The 18,990-nt window shown below is 42.9% G+C and overlaps 1 protein-coding gene across 11 annotated transcripts in view; it reads right to left on the bottom strand.

Annotated features, from left to right (window-relative positions):
* The window catches only part of camk2b2 (calcium/calmodulin-dependent protein kinase (CaM kinase) II beta 2), an 82,042-nt gene that overhangs the window by 9,029 nt on the left and 54,023 nt on the right, over window positions 1-18,990 (bottom strand). For 5 of the 11 annotated variants that reach the window (XM_013265828.3, XM_025908712.1, XM_019360747.2 and 2 more), the window contains 3 exons: window positions 14,707-14,775; window positions 11,337-11,381; window positions 4,153-4,201 (listed from right to left, as the gene is read on the bottom strand). In XM_013265828.3, the coding sequence (XP_013121282.1) occupies window positions 4,153-4,201; window positions 11,337-11,381; window positions 14,707-14,775 (163 nt within the window). The remainder of the gene's footprint in view (window positions 1-4,152; window positions 4,202-11,336; window positions 11,382-14,706; window positions 14,776-18,990) is intronic. The other 6 variants (XM_013265831.3, XM_019360748.2, XM_005449481.4 and 3 more) reach the window with 2 other exon arrangements.

Below are 18,990 nucleotides of genomic sequence, written 5' to 3'. Positions count from 1 at the left end.
TCCCATGGTCTTCAACACCAACTTTATGATTTATTGGTAAAAGTGACAAAAAGACTGACAACTTAGAAGCAGTTATTCTTAAAACTGTGATGTGTATTGTCAGCATACACAAATTATAAAGATTTAAAACATCATGACACATTTGACCTCTGACCTCTTTGTAAAAGTGATAATAATGCTATTTTATAGCGATTTAAATTTATGTTTTTTACTGCTATTATTTGTACTGACAGCGCATAGGCATATAGGGAATGACATCTATCTATCTATCTATCTACATACATATACATATATATATATATATATATATATATATATATATATATATATATAGACATACATATATATATATACATATATATACACACACACACATATATATACATACATATACATATATATAAAAAAGAAAAAACACCCATCTCGCCCCTGCGGGCGGTTTATCCTTCAAGCTCGGGTCCTCTACCAGAGGCCTGGGAGCTTAAGGGTCCTGCGCAGTATCTTAGCTGTTCCCAGGACTGCGCTCTTCTGGACAGAGATCTCCGATGTTGTTCCCGGGATCTGCTGGAGCCACTCGCCTAGCTTGGGAGTCACCGCACCTAGTGCTCCGATTACCACGGGGACCACCGTTACCTTCACCCTCCACATCCTCTCGAGCTCTTCTCTGAGCCCTTGGTATTTCTCCAGCTTCTCGTGTTCCTTCTTCCTAATATTGCTGTCATTCGGAACCGCTACATCGATCACTACAGCCGTCTTCTCCTGCTTGTCTACCACCACTATGTCCGGTTGGTTAGCCACCACCATTTTGTCCGTCTGTATCTGGAAGTCCCACAGGATCTTAGCTCGGTCATTCTCCACCACCCTTGGGGGCATCTCCCATTTTGACCTTGGGACTTCCAGGTTATACTCGGCACAGATGTTCCTGTACACTATGCCGGCCACTTGGTTATGGCGTTCCATGTATGCCTTGCCTGCTAGCATCTTGCACCCTGCTGTTATGTGCTGGATTGTCTCTGGGACATCTTTACACAGCCTGCACCTGGGGTCTTGCCTGGTGTGATAGACCCCAGCCTCTATGGATCTTGTACTCAGAGCTTGTTCCTGTGCTGCCATGATTAGTGCCTCTGTGCTGTCTTTCAGTCCAGCTTTGTCCAGCCACTGGTAGGATTTCTGGATATCAGCCACCTCCTCTATCTGCCGGTGGTAGATAATATGTGGGGACAGAGTGTCTCCTTGGTAAATCCTGCACTTGATGGCAACTTGTGCTATTGGCTTGAAGTTGGCCTCCAGTGTTGTTTGCCACATCCCCATTTAATTCCTGACAAAGGCTATTAGGATCCTGTTGATTCTGTGCAGTTCTAAGCATTCCAGGATCTATGTATGAGGCACTGAGTCACAGGCTTTCTTGTAGTCAATCCAGGCAATGCACAGGTTAGTCAGTCTCGTCTTGCAGCCTCTTGCATTTGACTGCTATTTACCAGGAACTGGTGTTTTACCCCTCTGGTGTTCCTGCCAATTGTTTTCTGGGCCCCACTCATGCATGGAACCATGTGTCTGTTTATCTTATGATCTCTGTCTCTGTTTGTTTCCTGTCTTATTTTCATGATCCTTTGTCCCGTTTGTGTTGCGTTCAGTTTTGCGCCCCCTGTCTCGTTAGTCGGTTTAGTTTACTTGTGTTTCCTGGTGTGTTCCATCTCCCTCATTACCTGATGTATATTTAAGCCCTTAGTTTCCTCCTGTCACTTGCTGCGATCTTCCTCTAGCTGTGTTTCCTGTCTGTTTGGAGTTTCTTAGCTAGTATGTTCAAGTAGCTGCCTAGATTAAGTCCCTTGCAATCTTGTTTCCTGCAGAGTCATTTGTATCCATCCATTCAACCATCCATCCATTCTCTTCCACTTACTAAATTCAGGGTCGTCTATCTAGATATAGACTTCTGTGTATCATCTGGGGCTGACAGATCATGTGCTTTTCTTCTGTTTCTTGTAGTCTGTTATCTCCAAACATTGATTCTGTTTATCTGGACGTGGTGTTTTCAGTGGGAGAAACGTTTCGTCACTCATCCAAGTGACTTCTTCAGTCTCAGCTGACCGCAGGTTTCCCCAATCTTATAAACAGAGATGGTCTTTCCCTTTTCATGTAAATGGCCTCCTTGACTCCGCACTCAAACCAGCTTTCCTCCCTGTCCAGGATGTGTACATTCTCATCATTGAAAGAGTGTCCACTGGCCTGTAGGTGTAAATAGACCGCAGAGTCCTGGCCTGACGAGGTAGCTCTTCTGTGTTGTGCCATCCAATTTGTCAGAGGTTGTTTGGTTTCCCCGATGTATAGATTCCTGGCAATCCTCCTGGCACTTAACAGCGTACACTATGTTACTCTGTTTGTGTCGGGGGCCCCGATCTTTGGGGTGGACCAATTTTTGGCGCAGCGTGTTTTGGGGTTTAAAAGCCACAGAGAAACGTTGTTTACAAAAAATGCATCTCAACTGTTCTGATACTCCTGACACATACGGGATCACTATAGGTTTTCGCTTAGGGAGCGGTTGTCCTTGTCTCCTGGATCGGCTGGAGCTTTCTTTTGGCGCCTTCCCAGCTTTGACAAAAGTCCAGCTGGGATAACCACATTTACTCAGGGCCTTATTGATGTGATGTTCATCTGCTTCCCTGGCTGCTGTGTCTGTGGGGATGTTGTTCGCTCTGTAGCGTCCTGATGACACCCAGTTTATGCTCCAGTGAGTGATGAGAGTCAAACCTTAAATACTGATCTGTATTAGTCTGTAGTCTGTTAGTTTTTTTTTTTCATGGCAATTTTGATGACCACTCTTTTTTTTAGCTTGTGTACAGTGAGTGCACCAGGTGATTTTTTTTTTAAACCATCATCACTCTGTGGAAATGCTTTGAAAAGCTGTGCTTTTCTGTCTTCCTCCTTAGACAGTTGTTTCAGTTTCTTCAGTCAAACTTTCTCTTCCTTTCTTTTAACTGTTCAGGCTTCTCTGTTCCAACATTGCAAACATTTTCTTCACTTTACCTGGAGGTTTCCTGATGTCTACTTGAGGGAAGATTTTGGGGATTGTGTGAACACATGCCTGAATGCTCTAAACTAGCAAAATGCAAGAATAGAATTCTTGCAGTTTGAATTAATAGAGGTAGTTACACTTGTTGATTATGAATGAATTCAGTACATTTGATTACCAGCCCCTAGGTCAGGGGTAGGGAACTCCAGGCCTCGAGAGCCGGTGTCCTGCAGGTTTTAGATGTGTCCTCGATCCAACACAGCTGATTTAAATGGCTAAATAAGCTCCTCAACATGTCTTGAAGTTCTCCAGAGGCCTGGTAATGAACTAATCATTTGATTCAGGTGTGGTGACCCAGGGTGAGATCTAAAACCTGCAGGACACTGGCTCTCGAGGACTAACGTTCCCTACCCCTTCCCTAGGTGCTACTTACTTTCTTAAACTCCTATGGAAGGAGTCGGGGTGTACTTACTTTTTCAGAGGACTGCAAAGAGTCCTGTGAAACATTTGTCTTCACTTGATTGTAGATGCTAAAATATCTACAACATCTTAAATCTCATTTAATTTTGCAGTTTTAGGTGAATTGTAGCTTAGAGTCATGTGAAGTCACATGAATTAGATTCAAGTCAGAGACTACTAAGGTAGTTACAATTATGATAATTACAATAATGGTGGGATAAAATATTGAAACAATAATATACTGTATCACTTGTATTTGCAAACACACAATATACATATGAGAGGCTACAACTATACAACAAAACAAATAAAAAAAAGACAAATGACAAATATATATATAAAAACACAAATACCAGGGTGATGATTTATGTGATTGATACATTGCCTTTTAATATATCAAAATCACTTATTGAGATATTATTGTATCATGGGTTCCTGTGACTAATTGCTAATTCATTCTCCAAGGTAATCTAACTACACTTCTTCAGTCCAAATGATATAAGTGAGGTAATTCCATAACTTTAGATGTTTAAATCTTCCACATAAAATGAATATTTGATACAATGACTACATAGATTTTTTGATGTGCTACACAAAGAGGCTGTCTGAGAGTAAAAGGGGGCCTTCTCTCGTATTGCTATGAGATTATTAATAAAGTCAGTCTATATATGTATGTGGCCTACCTTTCACATCTTCATCCTCGATAGTTGTGTTGTTGCTATCAGATGATTCCTGCAAAGTACAGAAACCTGATTACAAAAAATTTCACATGAATACTTAATAAAATTAATAAAAATAAATGTGTTTTTTTTACACACCCATAAATGCATGCACACATATTCACAACACGCTCAAATTTCTTCATTAAACTCTACAAAACCTCCACACCACGTATACCAAGTATACAAAGCCGAGCATTTGACATCACTCCGACACAATGGACTGAGCTGTCTTAGCTTAAATGGACACAGACAGACAATTCTTAGCCACTGTTACACATACGTTGTACAGTGGTGGTGTACAAAAGGGTTAGGTTTGTGTATGGGATTCCCTATGCCCCCTGAATGCACCATGGGTGCGCATGTCCGCAGCTTTAGTTCAGAGACAAACGGCAGCCGAACAACGGGCAGTGTGTGCGTTCATAAGACCAAACCACACACACACACACAATACAAAGACTGAGAACTTTATTCCTGGACTCTGCCTGTTTGTTCTTCCCACATCTGAACATTTGCAAGTGTTCTGACCCGACACTCTGAAGTGATTGCTGCCAGCTCAGATTTCCTTAACCCTTCTAAACATTTGGTCCTTCGAGCCGGATGACAGCAACTGCTTCAGCCTTATATGTTCAGGATGGAAGACCGATATCCATACAGAGAGTCTGACCGCCCACGCAGACATAGCAAGCTGCCATCATACCTCCAGAATTATGAAGTGGACGACTTCGCTAAGAACCGACTCTCTTATGATGATCAGGGCAAGCATTCTACTCATCCTGAAATTCTCCAATATATTCATCATATGAAAGAGGAACACAATCAGCTCGATGTGCAACGCCTGACAGAACTGATCTCTAGCTCTCCTGTACTAGCTCCACAGCATGCCACGACACGGTCTGGACATTGTGAGGATGTGACATCAGCCACACCTGCCCACACTAGTAAGCTGGTGCCAATCAGAGGGCAGAAGAGCCCACATCAGCCTGAAAGTGCTCCACAGGTGCCATTTGGGGATGAGTCTCAACATCCAAAGGACAGCCAGCAGGGCCTGATCGAGGAGCTCACGCACAGTCTAAATGAAGCAGATCTTGACAGGGAGTGCAGCGCACAGTCACCATCACCTTCGGTCGACTCATGCCCTGAATCTCAAGATTTTCTTCCACCAATGACACCAGGTGAGAGGCCCCCTTCACTTCAAGCTTCAGCAGCAAGGGGACGGTCACCGTATTATGCAGGACAAAGAAGGGTTGATGAGGTGTATGCTCGTCGCCACAGGAACTACAGTCAGCCTGCCACTTCTCCTAGATTGCCAAGGCTAGGGGCCGGCTATGAAGATGACCCATACTACAGACAAGATGACAGGTATCCTACCCCTGGTCACCCAAGCTGCCCTGACAGTCACTATCGTTCTCCTTATGGATATGGGTATCAGGATTCGAGTCATCCGTACAGGCGCTGTGGTAACTACCCAGATGACCGCCGACAGTGTCCACCCGATCGTCTGCAACCAGGTGGGTGCCCTCAGACACCACTCTCTCTCAGCAGAGCCCAACCAATAGAGACTTATCGTGGACCTCAACCAACGATCCCTGACTTTGTGCACGAGGACCCACGTGAGTTTGCAAGATTAAAGTTAGCTCTAGATAACATACTTCCACTTGATGCTCCTGAACACTTCAAGTTCCAGATCTTGACAGATCACCTTAAGTGTGAAGATGCACTACTTGTAGCTGACTCATACAGTAACAGTCCATTCCCATTTGCTGACACCATGAGAGCACTTACAGAAATGTATGGGCAACCTCAACATCTGGCCTTAAAAAGGATTACCAAACTGATGGATGGACCCAACATTAGGAGTGGTGACATCAGAGCCTTCAAGTCTTTTGCCCTCCAAGTCCGTGCGCTAGTGGGGATGCTACACCAGTTGGGAGAACAAGGTCGGACAGAGTTGAGGTGTGGCTCACATGTATCTCGCCTCTTAGCTAAGTTACCTTATGACCTAAGAGCAAATTTCCAGAGATTTGTTAATCCCCTCAACACTCCTATACCAACACTGCTTGATCTGGCTGAATGGCTCGAGTATGAGGTGCGTGTCCAGGTAATTGGAGACCAATACTGTGACCACTCCGATAGGGAGAGGCAAGTTTCACGGAAGGAGAGACGTCCTGAGCATAAGTTTCAGAAGGCTACCACCATTCTCCATGGTAGTGAGCCCAGGAGAAAGATGGAAGGTGACATGGCAGCGACACAAGAAAGGCCCAAGAAGTACTGCCCATTCTGTAATACGGTGCAGCATTACCTGAATCAGTGCAGTAACTTCAAACTCTTGTCGAAGGAGCAGAAGACAGAGTGGATTAAGGTGAATAAGAGGTGCTGGCGATGCGCCCGTGATCATCAAGCAGCTAAGTGTAACCTCAAAGCCAAGTGTAAACCATGTGGGCGGCGACATCTGGAAGTTCTTCATGATGTCAATACCAGCCCAGATGCTACAGCCTCTGATTCAACCAGTGCACCAGAGGAAAGCACGTGCTTAGTAAGCTCCACTTCTGAGACACTGTACGTAGACCGGCAAACCAATAGCAGTCAGGTGCTACTCAAGCTAAGTCGTGTCATCATTAGGAGCAGTACCAAGATGGTTGAAACCTATGCTATACTGGATGATGGTTCAGAGCGTACCATACTTCTGCATGAAGCAGCTGATCGCTTGGGGCTGCATGGGGAAGCTGAAGACCTAGCACTCCGCACTGTCCGTCAAGATAGCTGTACCATCCATGGTGCCGCTGTGTCATTCTCCATTTCTCCTGCCTCACAGCCTAACAAGTCCTTCCAGATCCACCGAGCCTTCACAGCAAAGGAACTTGGCCTAGCACGCCATAGTTACCCAATAAGAGCATTACAGGAGCGGTACCGTCACCTTAAGCACCTGCCACTGCCAGACATAAAGGAAGTACAGCCCCTTCTGCTTATTGGGTCGGATAATCCACATCTTCTCACTCCTGTGGAGCCAGTACGTCTAGGCCCTCCAGGTGGACCAGCAGCTGTGCACACCCGACTTGGATGGACTTTGCAGGGTCCATTGAGATTCCTACGTCAGCGGCTAACCCCACAGCAGTGTCTCTTCACCTCTGGGGCCTCACCAGAAGCTGAGCTCTTCAGCCATGTTGAGAGACTCTGGAAGATGGATATCTTGCCATACCGGAGTGAACGACTCATTACCAGGTCCCGACAAGACGCTGAGGCCATTCAGAGACTTGAAGAACGGACAATTCGAGTAACAATTGATGGAGTAAACCGCTACGCCACCCCACTACTGTGGAAGAAGAATCTTCCCCCACTTTGTGCTACACCAGAGGCAGTTTTGGCCCAGCTTCGTGGTACAGAGAAACGACTTGCCAGAGAACCACAGAAGGCAGCTGCCTACTCTCTGGAAATCCAAAAACTGCTGCAGGCTGGCTTCGTCACAGCTGTTGCACCGGAAGAGGCCGCAGTGTGTAACTGTTCGTGGTTTATCCCCCATCACATGGTGCACCACAACGGGAAGGACAGGATAGTGTTCAACTGTTCCTTCACCTACAAGGGTCAGAGCCTGAACGACTGCCTTCTTCCAGGGCCTACACTGGGAGCTAGCCTGTTGGGAGTCCTTCTCAGGTTCAGGGAACACCCAGTCGCCTTCAGCAGTGACATAAAGGGGATGTTCCATCAGGTCCGTCTGCTAGATGAGGACAAACGCTTTCTCTGTTTCCTGTGGCGAGACATGGAGGTAGACGAAAAACCCACCATCTACCAGTGGCAGGTGCTTCCCTTTGGGACTACATGCAGTCCGTGCTGCGCTACCTTTGCACTTCAACACCATGTCCACAAACACACTGAGCCAGGGGAGGATGCTCGTCTGTCCATAGAACGTAATTTCTATGTTGACAACTGTTTGCAGAGCCTCCCATCAGAAGGCCAAGCCAAGAAGTTGGTGGATCGCCTGCAGTCTCTCCTCTTGGAGGGTGGATTTGAACTACGACAATGGGCTAGCAATGTCCACACGGTCATCAGCCACCTACCAGTTGAGTCCCAGTCAGAGGGTAGTGTTCTCTGGCTCTCCCAGGAGTCAGCCGATCCTCAAGAGCGCACTCTAGGGCTCGTATGGCACTGTAAGACTGATGCACTCCGGTACAAGCATCAGCAGAGCGTCAGTTCAGAGCCAACAATGCGCAACATTTATCGGCTGCTCGCCCAGCAGTATGATCCTCTCGGGTTTCTTATTCCATATACAACCAGAGCAAAGGTCATCGTGCAACACCTCTGGGACAAGAAAAGAGGATGGGATGATCCTCACTTACCTGAGAATCTGCTCCATGCCTGGCGTTTGTGGGAAAGTGAACTTGGCCAGCTCTCACAGATAACACTGCCGAGATGCTACACTGACCCACACTCGGATTGTAGTAAGAGCCATCGAAGCCTTCATGTGTTCTGTGATGCCTCTGAGCGTGCCTATGGGTCTGTGGCATATCTACGCACCGACCAAGGGGAAGGAAAGGTCCAGGTGGCTTTTTTGGCTGCAAGGTCGAGAGTTGCACCCAAGAAGCAACTCTCAATTCCAAGGCTAGAGTTGTGTGGAGCCCTTACAGGAGCACAGCTGGCTTCTGTTCTGAAGAAAGAACTGACCCTTGACATCCAAGATGTGGTGTTCTGGACAGACTCGACTACAGTGCTTAACTGGCTCCATTCAGATTCATGCAGATATAAAGTCTTTGTGGGAACCAGAGTTGCAGAGGTACAAGAACTCTCTGCTGGAGCCTCTTGGCGGTACGTGGACTCAGGAACCAATCCAGCAGACGATATCACGAGAGGGAAAACTGTGGCTCAGCTTGCTGGTGAGAATCGATGGAGCCGGGGGCCACCATTTCTTCAGCTGCCACCCAGCCTTTGGCCACAAGCACTGGTGGGAGAAGCTAAGGAGGAAGTGGATGAGCTGAAGAAGCCAGTGTTCTGTGGTCTGCTTACTGGATCCGCTAGTCCAGCGATACCTGACGTCAAACAGTTCAGCACGTATGAGGAACTTCTGAAAGCCACTGCTCAATTGATGCACGGGGCGGCTACGGACACCAGTCACCCTGATGCTGATGATTTTCGAAGGGCAGAGCTGGCCCTACTTAGACATTCTCAGATGGAGAGCTTCCCGAAAGAATTCACATTGCTTAAATCAGAGAAGCTGATTCCATCCAGTAGCAGGCTAATTACCCTCGCTCCTGAGTATGACAAGGCTTCTGACTTGATTAGAGTTGGAGGTCGACTCCGCAGATGTGAAGGCCTGAGCCCTGAGGTACTACACCCTGTACTTCTAGAGCCCGCTCACCCAGTTACGAAGCTTCTAATCCAGCGATGTGACAATAAGCTCAACCACCCGGGAGCTGAACGTGTTTTCGCTGAGTTGCGCCGGAAATACTGGATCTTAAGGGGGAGAGAGGCAGTCAGAAGACATCAGCATTACTGTCCCGAATGCAAGAAGTGGAGAGGTCAACCAGAAGTCCCGAAAATGGCAGATTTGCCGCCCTCAAGTTTGAGGCTCTTCCGACCTGCTTTCTATTCAACTGGAATGGACTGTTTCGGCCCTATGCTCATTAAAGTGGGTCGGCGCACAGAAAAAAGGTGGGGCATCCTTTTCAAGTGTCTTACTACTCGAGCAGTTCACCTGGATCTGCTGGTAAACATGGATGTTGACTCCTTCTTGATGTCACTCAGACGGTTCATAGCCCGTAGAGGGAAGCCGTTTGAACTCCTTTCAGACCAGGGTACCAACTTTCGAGGTGCAAGTAAGGAACTACAAGAAGCATTCACTGCCCTCACACCAGATCTTAGACAGCAACTGGCGGCAGAACAGATCCGATTCTCTTTCAATCCCCCTAGTGCTCCACACTTTGGTGGGTCTTGGGAGAGAGAGGTGCGATCTGTGAAAACCGCCCTGCGCACCACGTTGGGAGCGCAGATAGTGTCAGAGGAAGTGCTGAGGACTGTCCTGCTTGAGGTGGAGAGTATACTCAACTCCAGGCCTTTGGGTTATGTTTCTTCAGACATCGCAGACCCAGATCCCATCACGCCCTACTCTTTGTTGATGGGGCGGCCAGATTGCTCTCTACCCCAAGTGTTCTATCCAGAATCCGAGCTGCTCAGTCGTAAGAGGTGGAGACACACTCAAGTCCTGACTGACCAATTCTGGAAGCACTTCATACGGCATTTTATGCCCACCTTGCAACCACGGCAGAAATGGCACAAGGAAACAGACAACATTGCAGTTGGATCTGTGGTTCTCATTGTTGATCAGCAGACCCCACGAGCGCTCTGGCAAATAGGAACTGTGAAAACTATCTTACCAGGGGCTGATGATCGTGTCAGAGCTGCAGTCGTTCAAGTAAAGGACCGAACTTACACTCGCCCAGTGGCACGGCTCATCAGGTTGCCTGTTCTACCCCAGGATTCTGCTTAGGTGCAGAGGACATTCCACCAAGGTCAAATTTGTACACCAAATTTGGGGGCGGCTGTACAAAAGGGTTAGGTTTGTGTATGGGATTCCCTATGCCCCCTGAATGCACCATGGGTGCGCATGTCCGCAGCTTTAGTTCAGAGACAAACGGCAGCCGAACAACGGGCAGTGTGTGCGTTCATAAGACCAAACCACACACACACACACAATACAAAGACTGAGAACTTTATTCCTGGACTCTGCCTGTTTGTTCTTCCCACATCTGAACATTTGCAAGTGTTCTGACCCGACACTCTGAAGTGATTGCTGCCAGCTCAGATTTCCTTAACCCTTCTAAACAGGTGGATTGGTGGTTACTCTGGTAGCACTCTAGTTGACATATGAAGATTGCTAAGCCAGTGGCAGAACCATTGAGCTCCACTAATCTAAACACAGTAGGGGACCATAAGACAAAGAAACACCTCACAGGACTCAAATCCCCAGCAACTCACACTCTGTCTGTCTGCCACATGCATAGATATACAAAGAGATGCACACATTTATTAAAGAAACTTCAAAAACCCTGAAAAATACAGTTTAGCCCACATGGTTAGAGAAACAATGTGGGGACGACAATGACAAATGGAAAACAGTATAAGAAATAAAGATGTGGACAAAAGGGAGGAGGATGTACCTTGATCCCATCTACTGGATTATGGATAACAGTAGTCTGAGGCTCCTGGAGGAAGAATGGAGAGAAAGAGAGGGGAGAAAACAGAAAGAAGTTGTGGAAACAAGTGAAGGTGTTTAATGATGGCAAAAAATGGTTGAGAGACATAAGAGAAAGATAAGCACAGCGTAGGATGTGAGTAACACATGGAAAGACGGTAAAAATTCTGAATAGTACGTTAAAGATTGGAAAGAGTTAATGGTAAATGATGACCGTAAGTTCCCAATAAATCCACAATTGTGAATGATAACTAAATTCTCTGTCGCATGCATTCTCTCTCTCATCAAAGTGATCACTTTAATCCCATCCATTCCATTATAATTTAAATAAATACAGTTATTAATCTTATATACAATAACTTTCAATATATGGTAGTGTACTACATGTATATGATTCTGCCCTACGTAGACAGTAAGTGGTGTAAAAAAATTTAAAAGGGTAAGTCAGGTTAACTTCATGATGGAAAGACCAAAACAATGCATCCCGAAGTATTTTGTCTACCAAAGCTGTTTATATCTTATTGGTAGGTGCATTGTCAAAAAGTAATTTTTGTCATTTAAGTTTACTGGTTAGTTCTGAGGTCATTCTTATTACATTAATGAGTTTGTTTACAATCAGTTTAGTTTCTTTTCTATTGGGTTCTCCTTGTGTCTTTGTCCTGTGTTCCTCTGTGTGTGTGTCTTTGTGTCTCGTCTCTCCTTCCTGTTTACATGTTTCCCTTGCTCTGTCATGTGTATCCATGTATGTTTCTTCATCCCCTCATGTCTCACTCCCTCTCTCAAGGGTCCCTTCTAGCTCACTCGCTCATGTTGTCACAGTGTACGTCTCGCTATGTTTCCTGTTTTATTTTGATAGTCCCGTGTTCCAGTGTGTTTAGTTTTGCTTCCCCTGTGGCGTCATGTTCATTTGTGTCAGCTGTGTTTCCCATGTGTTTCCACTCTCCTCGTTACCCATCCCTGTCTCCCTTTGTTCATTGTCGAGTCGTCTGTTTACCTCCTCACGTTTCCATGGTTAATGTCATCTGGATTTTCAGGTTTCATGTTTTAGTTTCTACCAGTTTAGGTTTTGTTAATTCTTGTTCTGTTTATGTTATTGCTTACTTTCATTTGTTTCATCGCCCAAAATAAAGGCTTGCTTTTTGTTAGATTCAGTTTTGGCTCCCATGCATTCTGCTTTTAGGTCCACATCACAACACACTGGCTACTATGGGGCGCCAATGTTTTTGTAAGATTTAGAGCTAAATGTGGAAAAATGTTGCCGTTAATTTCGGCATGTTTCAGTTTACAAACGGCGCCCCATAGGCTACAAAGCCGTAACAATTCTATGTCTTCCCAAGTAGTTACTACTGGCTAAGAAGCTCTTAGTCATTGGAATAGACCAGTTGTGTGGATTTTTCTCCAGAAAGAATTTTTTTTATATATATATAAAAGTAGATAGAAATGGCAAAAAACAGCTCTGTTCTCACTGATTGCTGGAGCTACTGATTAGAAGTCTGATGGGCAAACAACAGACTACCAAACCAACTATGGGCAAAACCAATTCACAGAGAGGCCTTTCTTTCATGATCTTTTCTGCTGGATTACAGGTTCACTGCATTCCAGATATAGAGTGAACTGTCTCAGAAAGCAAAGATGAGAGTATTTGGGCTGTTTCCCCTATAACAAATATATCTAAAAGTTGTGTCACGGTTCTGGGTCATTTTGACCCAGCATTTCAGTTCCTTAATGTTTTGGTATTCTTCTGTATTATGATTTATGTTCTGATTCTTTATTGTGCTGTTTTGATTATTATTATTATAGGTTTGGTTCAGTGTCAAGTTTGCGTCTTGGTGATTTTCTCTTGTTTCCTGTTTTACTTTGAAGGTCTATGTCTTATGTGCATGAGTCTAGTTTTGCTTCCCCCTGTCTCGTTAGCCCTAATCTCTCCCAGCTGTGTCTCCCTCCTGTTTCCCATTCCCTGATTATGCCTCTGTGTATATAAGCCCTGTGTTTTCCTTTGTTCTCTCTTTCAGATTTTGCCCATGTGTTCCAGTTAGTGTTTTCACAGTTTGGTTTCTGTTTTTGTTCTTTGCCAGCAATAAAGCTGTGGTTTTGAGTTGCAATTTTGTCTCCACAAGTCCTGCGTTTGGGTCCTCTTCCCTGCCTGCCCGCACACACAGCCTTGACAAGTTGACATAGGTACCATAAATGTCAACTTTTGTTTCAAATTGATGCAAATTTTAATCAGTTTTCTTCAGTTTTTGGTTGAAAAGTGCAACATTTCACAGCCTCCTGGCTATAAGCCTTTTAAAGTGGTTTTGATAGGAAGTGAGACCAGGTGCATTCTCCTAGTGTTTTTAGATTTTTAAACAATTACAGAGTTGTGGACCATGCATTGGTTCCCCGGTGGGACTCTCAATTCTCTCAGTAATGTCCTCAGGACATTACAATAGAACTGATGGAATGCAGAAACTTCTTGAGCTGTGACTGCAAGCATAAAAACAAAAATCTTCACTTGCCACTGGCTATATTTGCATCAACCATAGATGACCGCTTAACAGCAAATGCTCTGAAAATGGTCCAAATACATACAAGCATATCATCTTGAAAGGATGGTTTCCCAAATTTATACCTGGAAAAGTTTTTGACTTGCATAGATCCATCCCAGAGGTTTGCAAATCGAGAAACAACCCAATACAAAGCTTCTTGATGTGTGACTACAACCACAGCAACAAGGTTATTTTATTATGCATTAACCAGCCAGTTAAAAAAGAAAATAAAAACCCTAAATGTATCCATTAGTAGTTCTCAAGCGAGCACCCCAGTGGGTAGTGACTCTCACTGTTTCTTTTTGTGCCTTTTGGGTTATGTATGCTTGTGTCTGGATCCTCCTAGAATCATGTTTTTATTTTTTAGAAAACAACACATGCATGGACACCTTTACAAAGAATGAACACAAAGAATAATTCCAATAAGTACACCCTGTGTCAGTATTTGTTTTATTTTAAGACAGACTTACAAGGCAAGATAATGGGTTTGTTACTGGGATTGAGTTAAAAAGCAAAATTATTGAGCTGTTACTTTAAAAGTGATTGAAAACTTAAAATAACACAAAAAATCATAGCAACAACCCATAGACCATAGAGCTTTTTTTTTTTTGCCAAAACCATACACGTCTCCCCCTTTCTCAATCTCTCTCTCTCTCTCTCTCTCTCTCTCTCTCTCTCTCTCTCTCTCTCTCTCTCTCTCTCTCACACACACTCACTCACACACACACACACACACACACACACACACACACACACACACACAGCTAGAAATGTTTTGGACAGACAGAAACACATAGAGCTGCATACCAGTGCAGCAGAGGGGATGTTGCCTTTGGGACTGGTGACTATGCTGTTTCTCGTGCTGTTTGTCTGAGGCTGTGCAGGAAACAAAAAGTATTATATTAGTACTCAGCGGCCATTCTGAGATGTGACTTCTGTTGGTAGTGAAGTGGGTGGTAACTGTGTAAAAATATACCGTTAATAATAGCAGATGGCAGCAAAATTCTCCTAAGACAAAAGTAGTGTATAGAATGAAGAGTGTAGTCATTCAACTATGGATCCAAAACAGTTTCCACACTTTTTTGCTACATTATTAATCAGGTAAAAAAGTTTTCAGCAATCTTTCATGCTGACTCATTTCTCTATGCAGGAAAATCCAAACAGCAATCACAGCATTTTTCTTTTTCATTAGTGCCCACTGGCTGTGGATGCAATCTGGCAAATGGTAAATGAAATCAATAACAGCTGATCAACTCCACAACATCTGTCAAACATGAAAAACAAGCATCTATTTTGACTCACTGCATTAGTATCGCTAATGTGTCTTCCTGACATTAAAATAGAGAAAGATGAGGTGAAAAGGTAACAGAGATGCAAAGCTTATGAAACAAAACAAACACAGAAAACACAACCAGCCACTAATAACATGTTACAGACAATGTACTGCAAAAAGACTCACAGACATAACTTTTCTGTTTCAATTACATCAGAAGAAACATGCAAAAACAGGAATTATTCACAGATTTCATGCTTGAATCACTGAAATTCTATATTTTCTATTCATAATTTTCAACGGTACTGTTGCTTGTAATTGATGTTGTGTTGGACAAAAGGACAAGAAAAAAAGCCTATACGGAAATTCAGTGTGCTCAGGGGCTGAAGCTGATCTCGCTCACTTTACCACTGTTGCCAAATATTAACAGCTACATTTCGTAAAAATGCTAAAAATACTCTCAGCTATCACCTTGTGATTCTTTGCACACTATGCTGTTTAAAAAAAGGCTAGTTGGTTGCAACATCCATGGTGCTTTTCTAGCTGATGGGGAAAATGGGGAAATCTGAAAAGCTTATCTTCACATTTCTATCACTGAAAAAAGGGTGAACTTAAACTTAACTATGTTGTGTTAAACACAACAACAACAACATAAACACAACAAGAGAGAAGCATTAAGATTGTTCTTGAATGCTATTATATTTTCTCACATTAACTACTGCATATCCTCCTAGTCCCAAAAGAGGGTTACAACACTAAAACTAATTAAGCACCTTTATAATCAAGTTTTTAGGAAACCAAGGTCTTTTCATTATTGTAATTCAGGTGTGCGACTCATTTTTAGAACTGTTCACATTATTGAACCCCCGCCTCTAGAATACTTAACCAGAACACATAACCCAAGCTTTGAGATCAACTCGAGGTGACTTTAAGGTTCATAAAGAACCTCTGCATTCTCCCAATCTGCCTTTTTATTTAAAGCTCCAATGCCTCCAGAGGGAGTCCTTTGTTCCAGCCACACTACCGGAGCATAGCCTTCTAGTCAGTCCCCACAACTTCATCTCTGCCACTGGTTTCCAGGCTGGGCCTCAACCTCAGCATTGAACTTTGCCGGAAACTTATACACATAGACCAGTACCTACTCTTTACCACCCTCTGGAACAAAAGCTTGGAGTAATCAGTGTCCTGTAATACCGTGCAGAAAACATTGCCTTTAATACAAAAGGGAAAGAAAAGGAACACACACATTAAGAAAGCTTTTAAAACATTTGGTTATCTCAACTGGGCTTTCAGTTTGAGCTTTCAAATCAGCACAGATTCACAGAAAAGAAGGTCAGAACACCAACTAGGAAGAAGCAGAATGACAAACAAAACAAACAACATAGTATATGCGGTGCAGTGCAGTGAGGAGTGCTCAGACCTCTAGACTGGAGAAAGCAAACAGCCACTTCATAAAAGCACGACACCACACAGAAGAGTCACCTCGACAGGACAAGGCTCACAATAATAACACACTTGCACTTAAAGTGCATAAAGTGCATTTAACTTAAACCTAAATAGATTGCTTACACAAACTTATATATAGGTAAATGGATTGATTCTTATGGAGTACCTTTCTACTCTACTTGAGCACTGAAAGGGCTTTGTACAAAATTCCTCATTTAATCATTTAAGCCGGATATAATAATGGTAGATATTAAGCAGAAAAAGGACATAGTGATAGACGTCGCTATACCAAGTGATAGCAACATCAGGCAGAAGGAACACTTAAAATACATTAATTTAAAGATATTGTAATTATCGGGATGTCTTTTGCCCAGCAACTCACAAAATTGCTTGTTGTGAAGTTTACTGTTTATTTCTTTCAAAAGTTATAAGAAACAATTACCAAAAATAATACTGAAGAGTACATGTAACCTTAAAATGCTGTAAATATTGATTTATTGATTTATTGATTAGCATTCAAATATCTCAGTGAATACAGAATAAAGATTACCACAAAGCAAGAAAGCATGAGACAAGGCTAATCAAAAGGTATTGGCTGAAGCATTTGCTTATTACGCCAACCCTTTTAACAAAAGATCTTTTTGCATGCAGCTCCTGTACACAGGGCTCGAAGCAACGAATAAAACAAAGCAAAGCAAAAACTAACAAACAAACAAAACAAAACAAAACAAACTTTCCACCTTAGATAAGTAACTACATCAAAGCAAAACAATCAAGAGTTTCAGTATTATTATTTTTGCTCTTTTCATTCTTCATTTATATATTTTTCTAATACTCTATTTTTAAACATGTTTTTAAACAAGGAAAATGAACTACACCTTTTTAAATCACTGTCATAACTATTCCACAGGTTAACTCCTCTAACAGAAACACATCTCTGCTTTATGTTTGTCCTTATCTTGTTTTTTTTAAAGAAATCTGTTCCCCTTAAGTCATATTGACTCTCTCTGACTTGTCTTGTCATTATGGTTAGTTACGACACTTACTTGTGAAGCTTTAAAAAAAGCATATTTACAAAAAAAATGCTGGAAACAATGAGGAGATGTGGAAGTTATAATGAGAGATAGCGCCTGTGCCAGTGCCAGAATGCTAAAATAGCTCCATGGTTGTTTATGTACATTTTACATCATGGTCCAGCAAAGGACAAGCTGTGGTTATGTAATGATAGATTAATCATCTGGTGGGAAATAATCTGAGATTACCAATCTAAACCCCTAAGAAGGGAGAGGAGGGGTTGCGCAGAGGATGAAAAAGGGAAGAGAAACGGAAGGAAAATGAGGAAATGTAGGACATAAAGAGTGACATAAGGAAACAGGTCAGGAGTAATGGAAGAAGAAGGGCTTCTGTCTTATGCTTCGTTGTCGGTGGCAACACTTTTCTATTTGTTAGTGATTTCTTAAGTTGCAGTGATTTTTTTCCTATCAGAGCCACTGTACGATTCAAGTGTTTTAGGAACTTGTGACAGAGATCTTTAAAATACATAAAATCATTATGTTTTGCTACACATAGATACAGAACTGCTCTGCCACATTGGACAGGGGACGCTTCCCTTCCTAGCACATGCAAGTCAGTTGACACAGAGGTCTATCCAAATCAAAAACATAACTGCTAAATTTTTTACTTATTTTTAAATTTTTTCATTTGTTAGAAATTCAATACATATATTCCAGTTACCAGACACTTAAATCAAAAATGTGGATTTTGATACCAAATATTTATGATGTTGTGTGAAATGTAAAAACTGACAAAGTTACTCCATCATTTAAGCAAGTTGTCTTTCTGTGTGACAGAGATACATCTCACAAGAAAGCACATTATACATGCTTCTCTAAGTCATTATCATTCAAGGCATAGTTGGTTCTTAGGTGACCCAGAGTTTGAGTTTTTTGTCTGGACTTGTACTTTATGTAAAGAAGAGATAGTAATGTCTGCTGATATTTTATATCGACACATCATTTAATTTAACAAGACATTATCTTCTGTTATTTTGGTACAAACAAAGAAAAATAAATAAATAAAGTTACACTGAGCTGTGTGAGACACATTATAGGGTAATTACACTACAACTTTCACCCTACTTAAATAAAATCAGATCTATTTGGTTGAATAACTGAGTGTATCGAGCATTTATCAAAAGTATGAGGAGGTACATGAGGAGGAGCTGTCATGGATGACCAAGCCGCTGCATGGAAAGTACCATTGACAAATAAAAGAAGTAGCTGACATCAAGAAATCCTACCAGTGACTAGAAAAGGCCAGTTTAAAGGATTTTGAGTTTGTCTTGGTTTGGTCTTGTTCATTCTTTAGGGAAT

This window comes from Oreochromis niloticus, linkage group LG7 (genome assembly GCF_001858045.2).
Source record: "Oreochromis niloticus isolate F11D_XX linkage group LG7, O_niloticus_UMD_NMBU, whole genome shotgun sequence".
Lineage (NCBI taxonomy): Eukaryota > Metazoa > Chordata > Actinopteri > Cichliformes > Cichlidae > Oreochromis > Oreochromis niloticus.
This window is presented reverse-complemented; position numbering and strand designations above follow the sequence as displayed.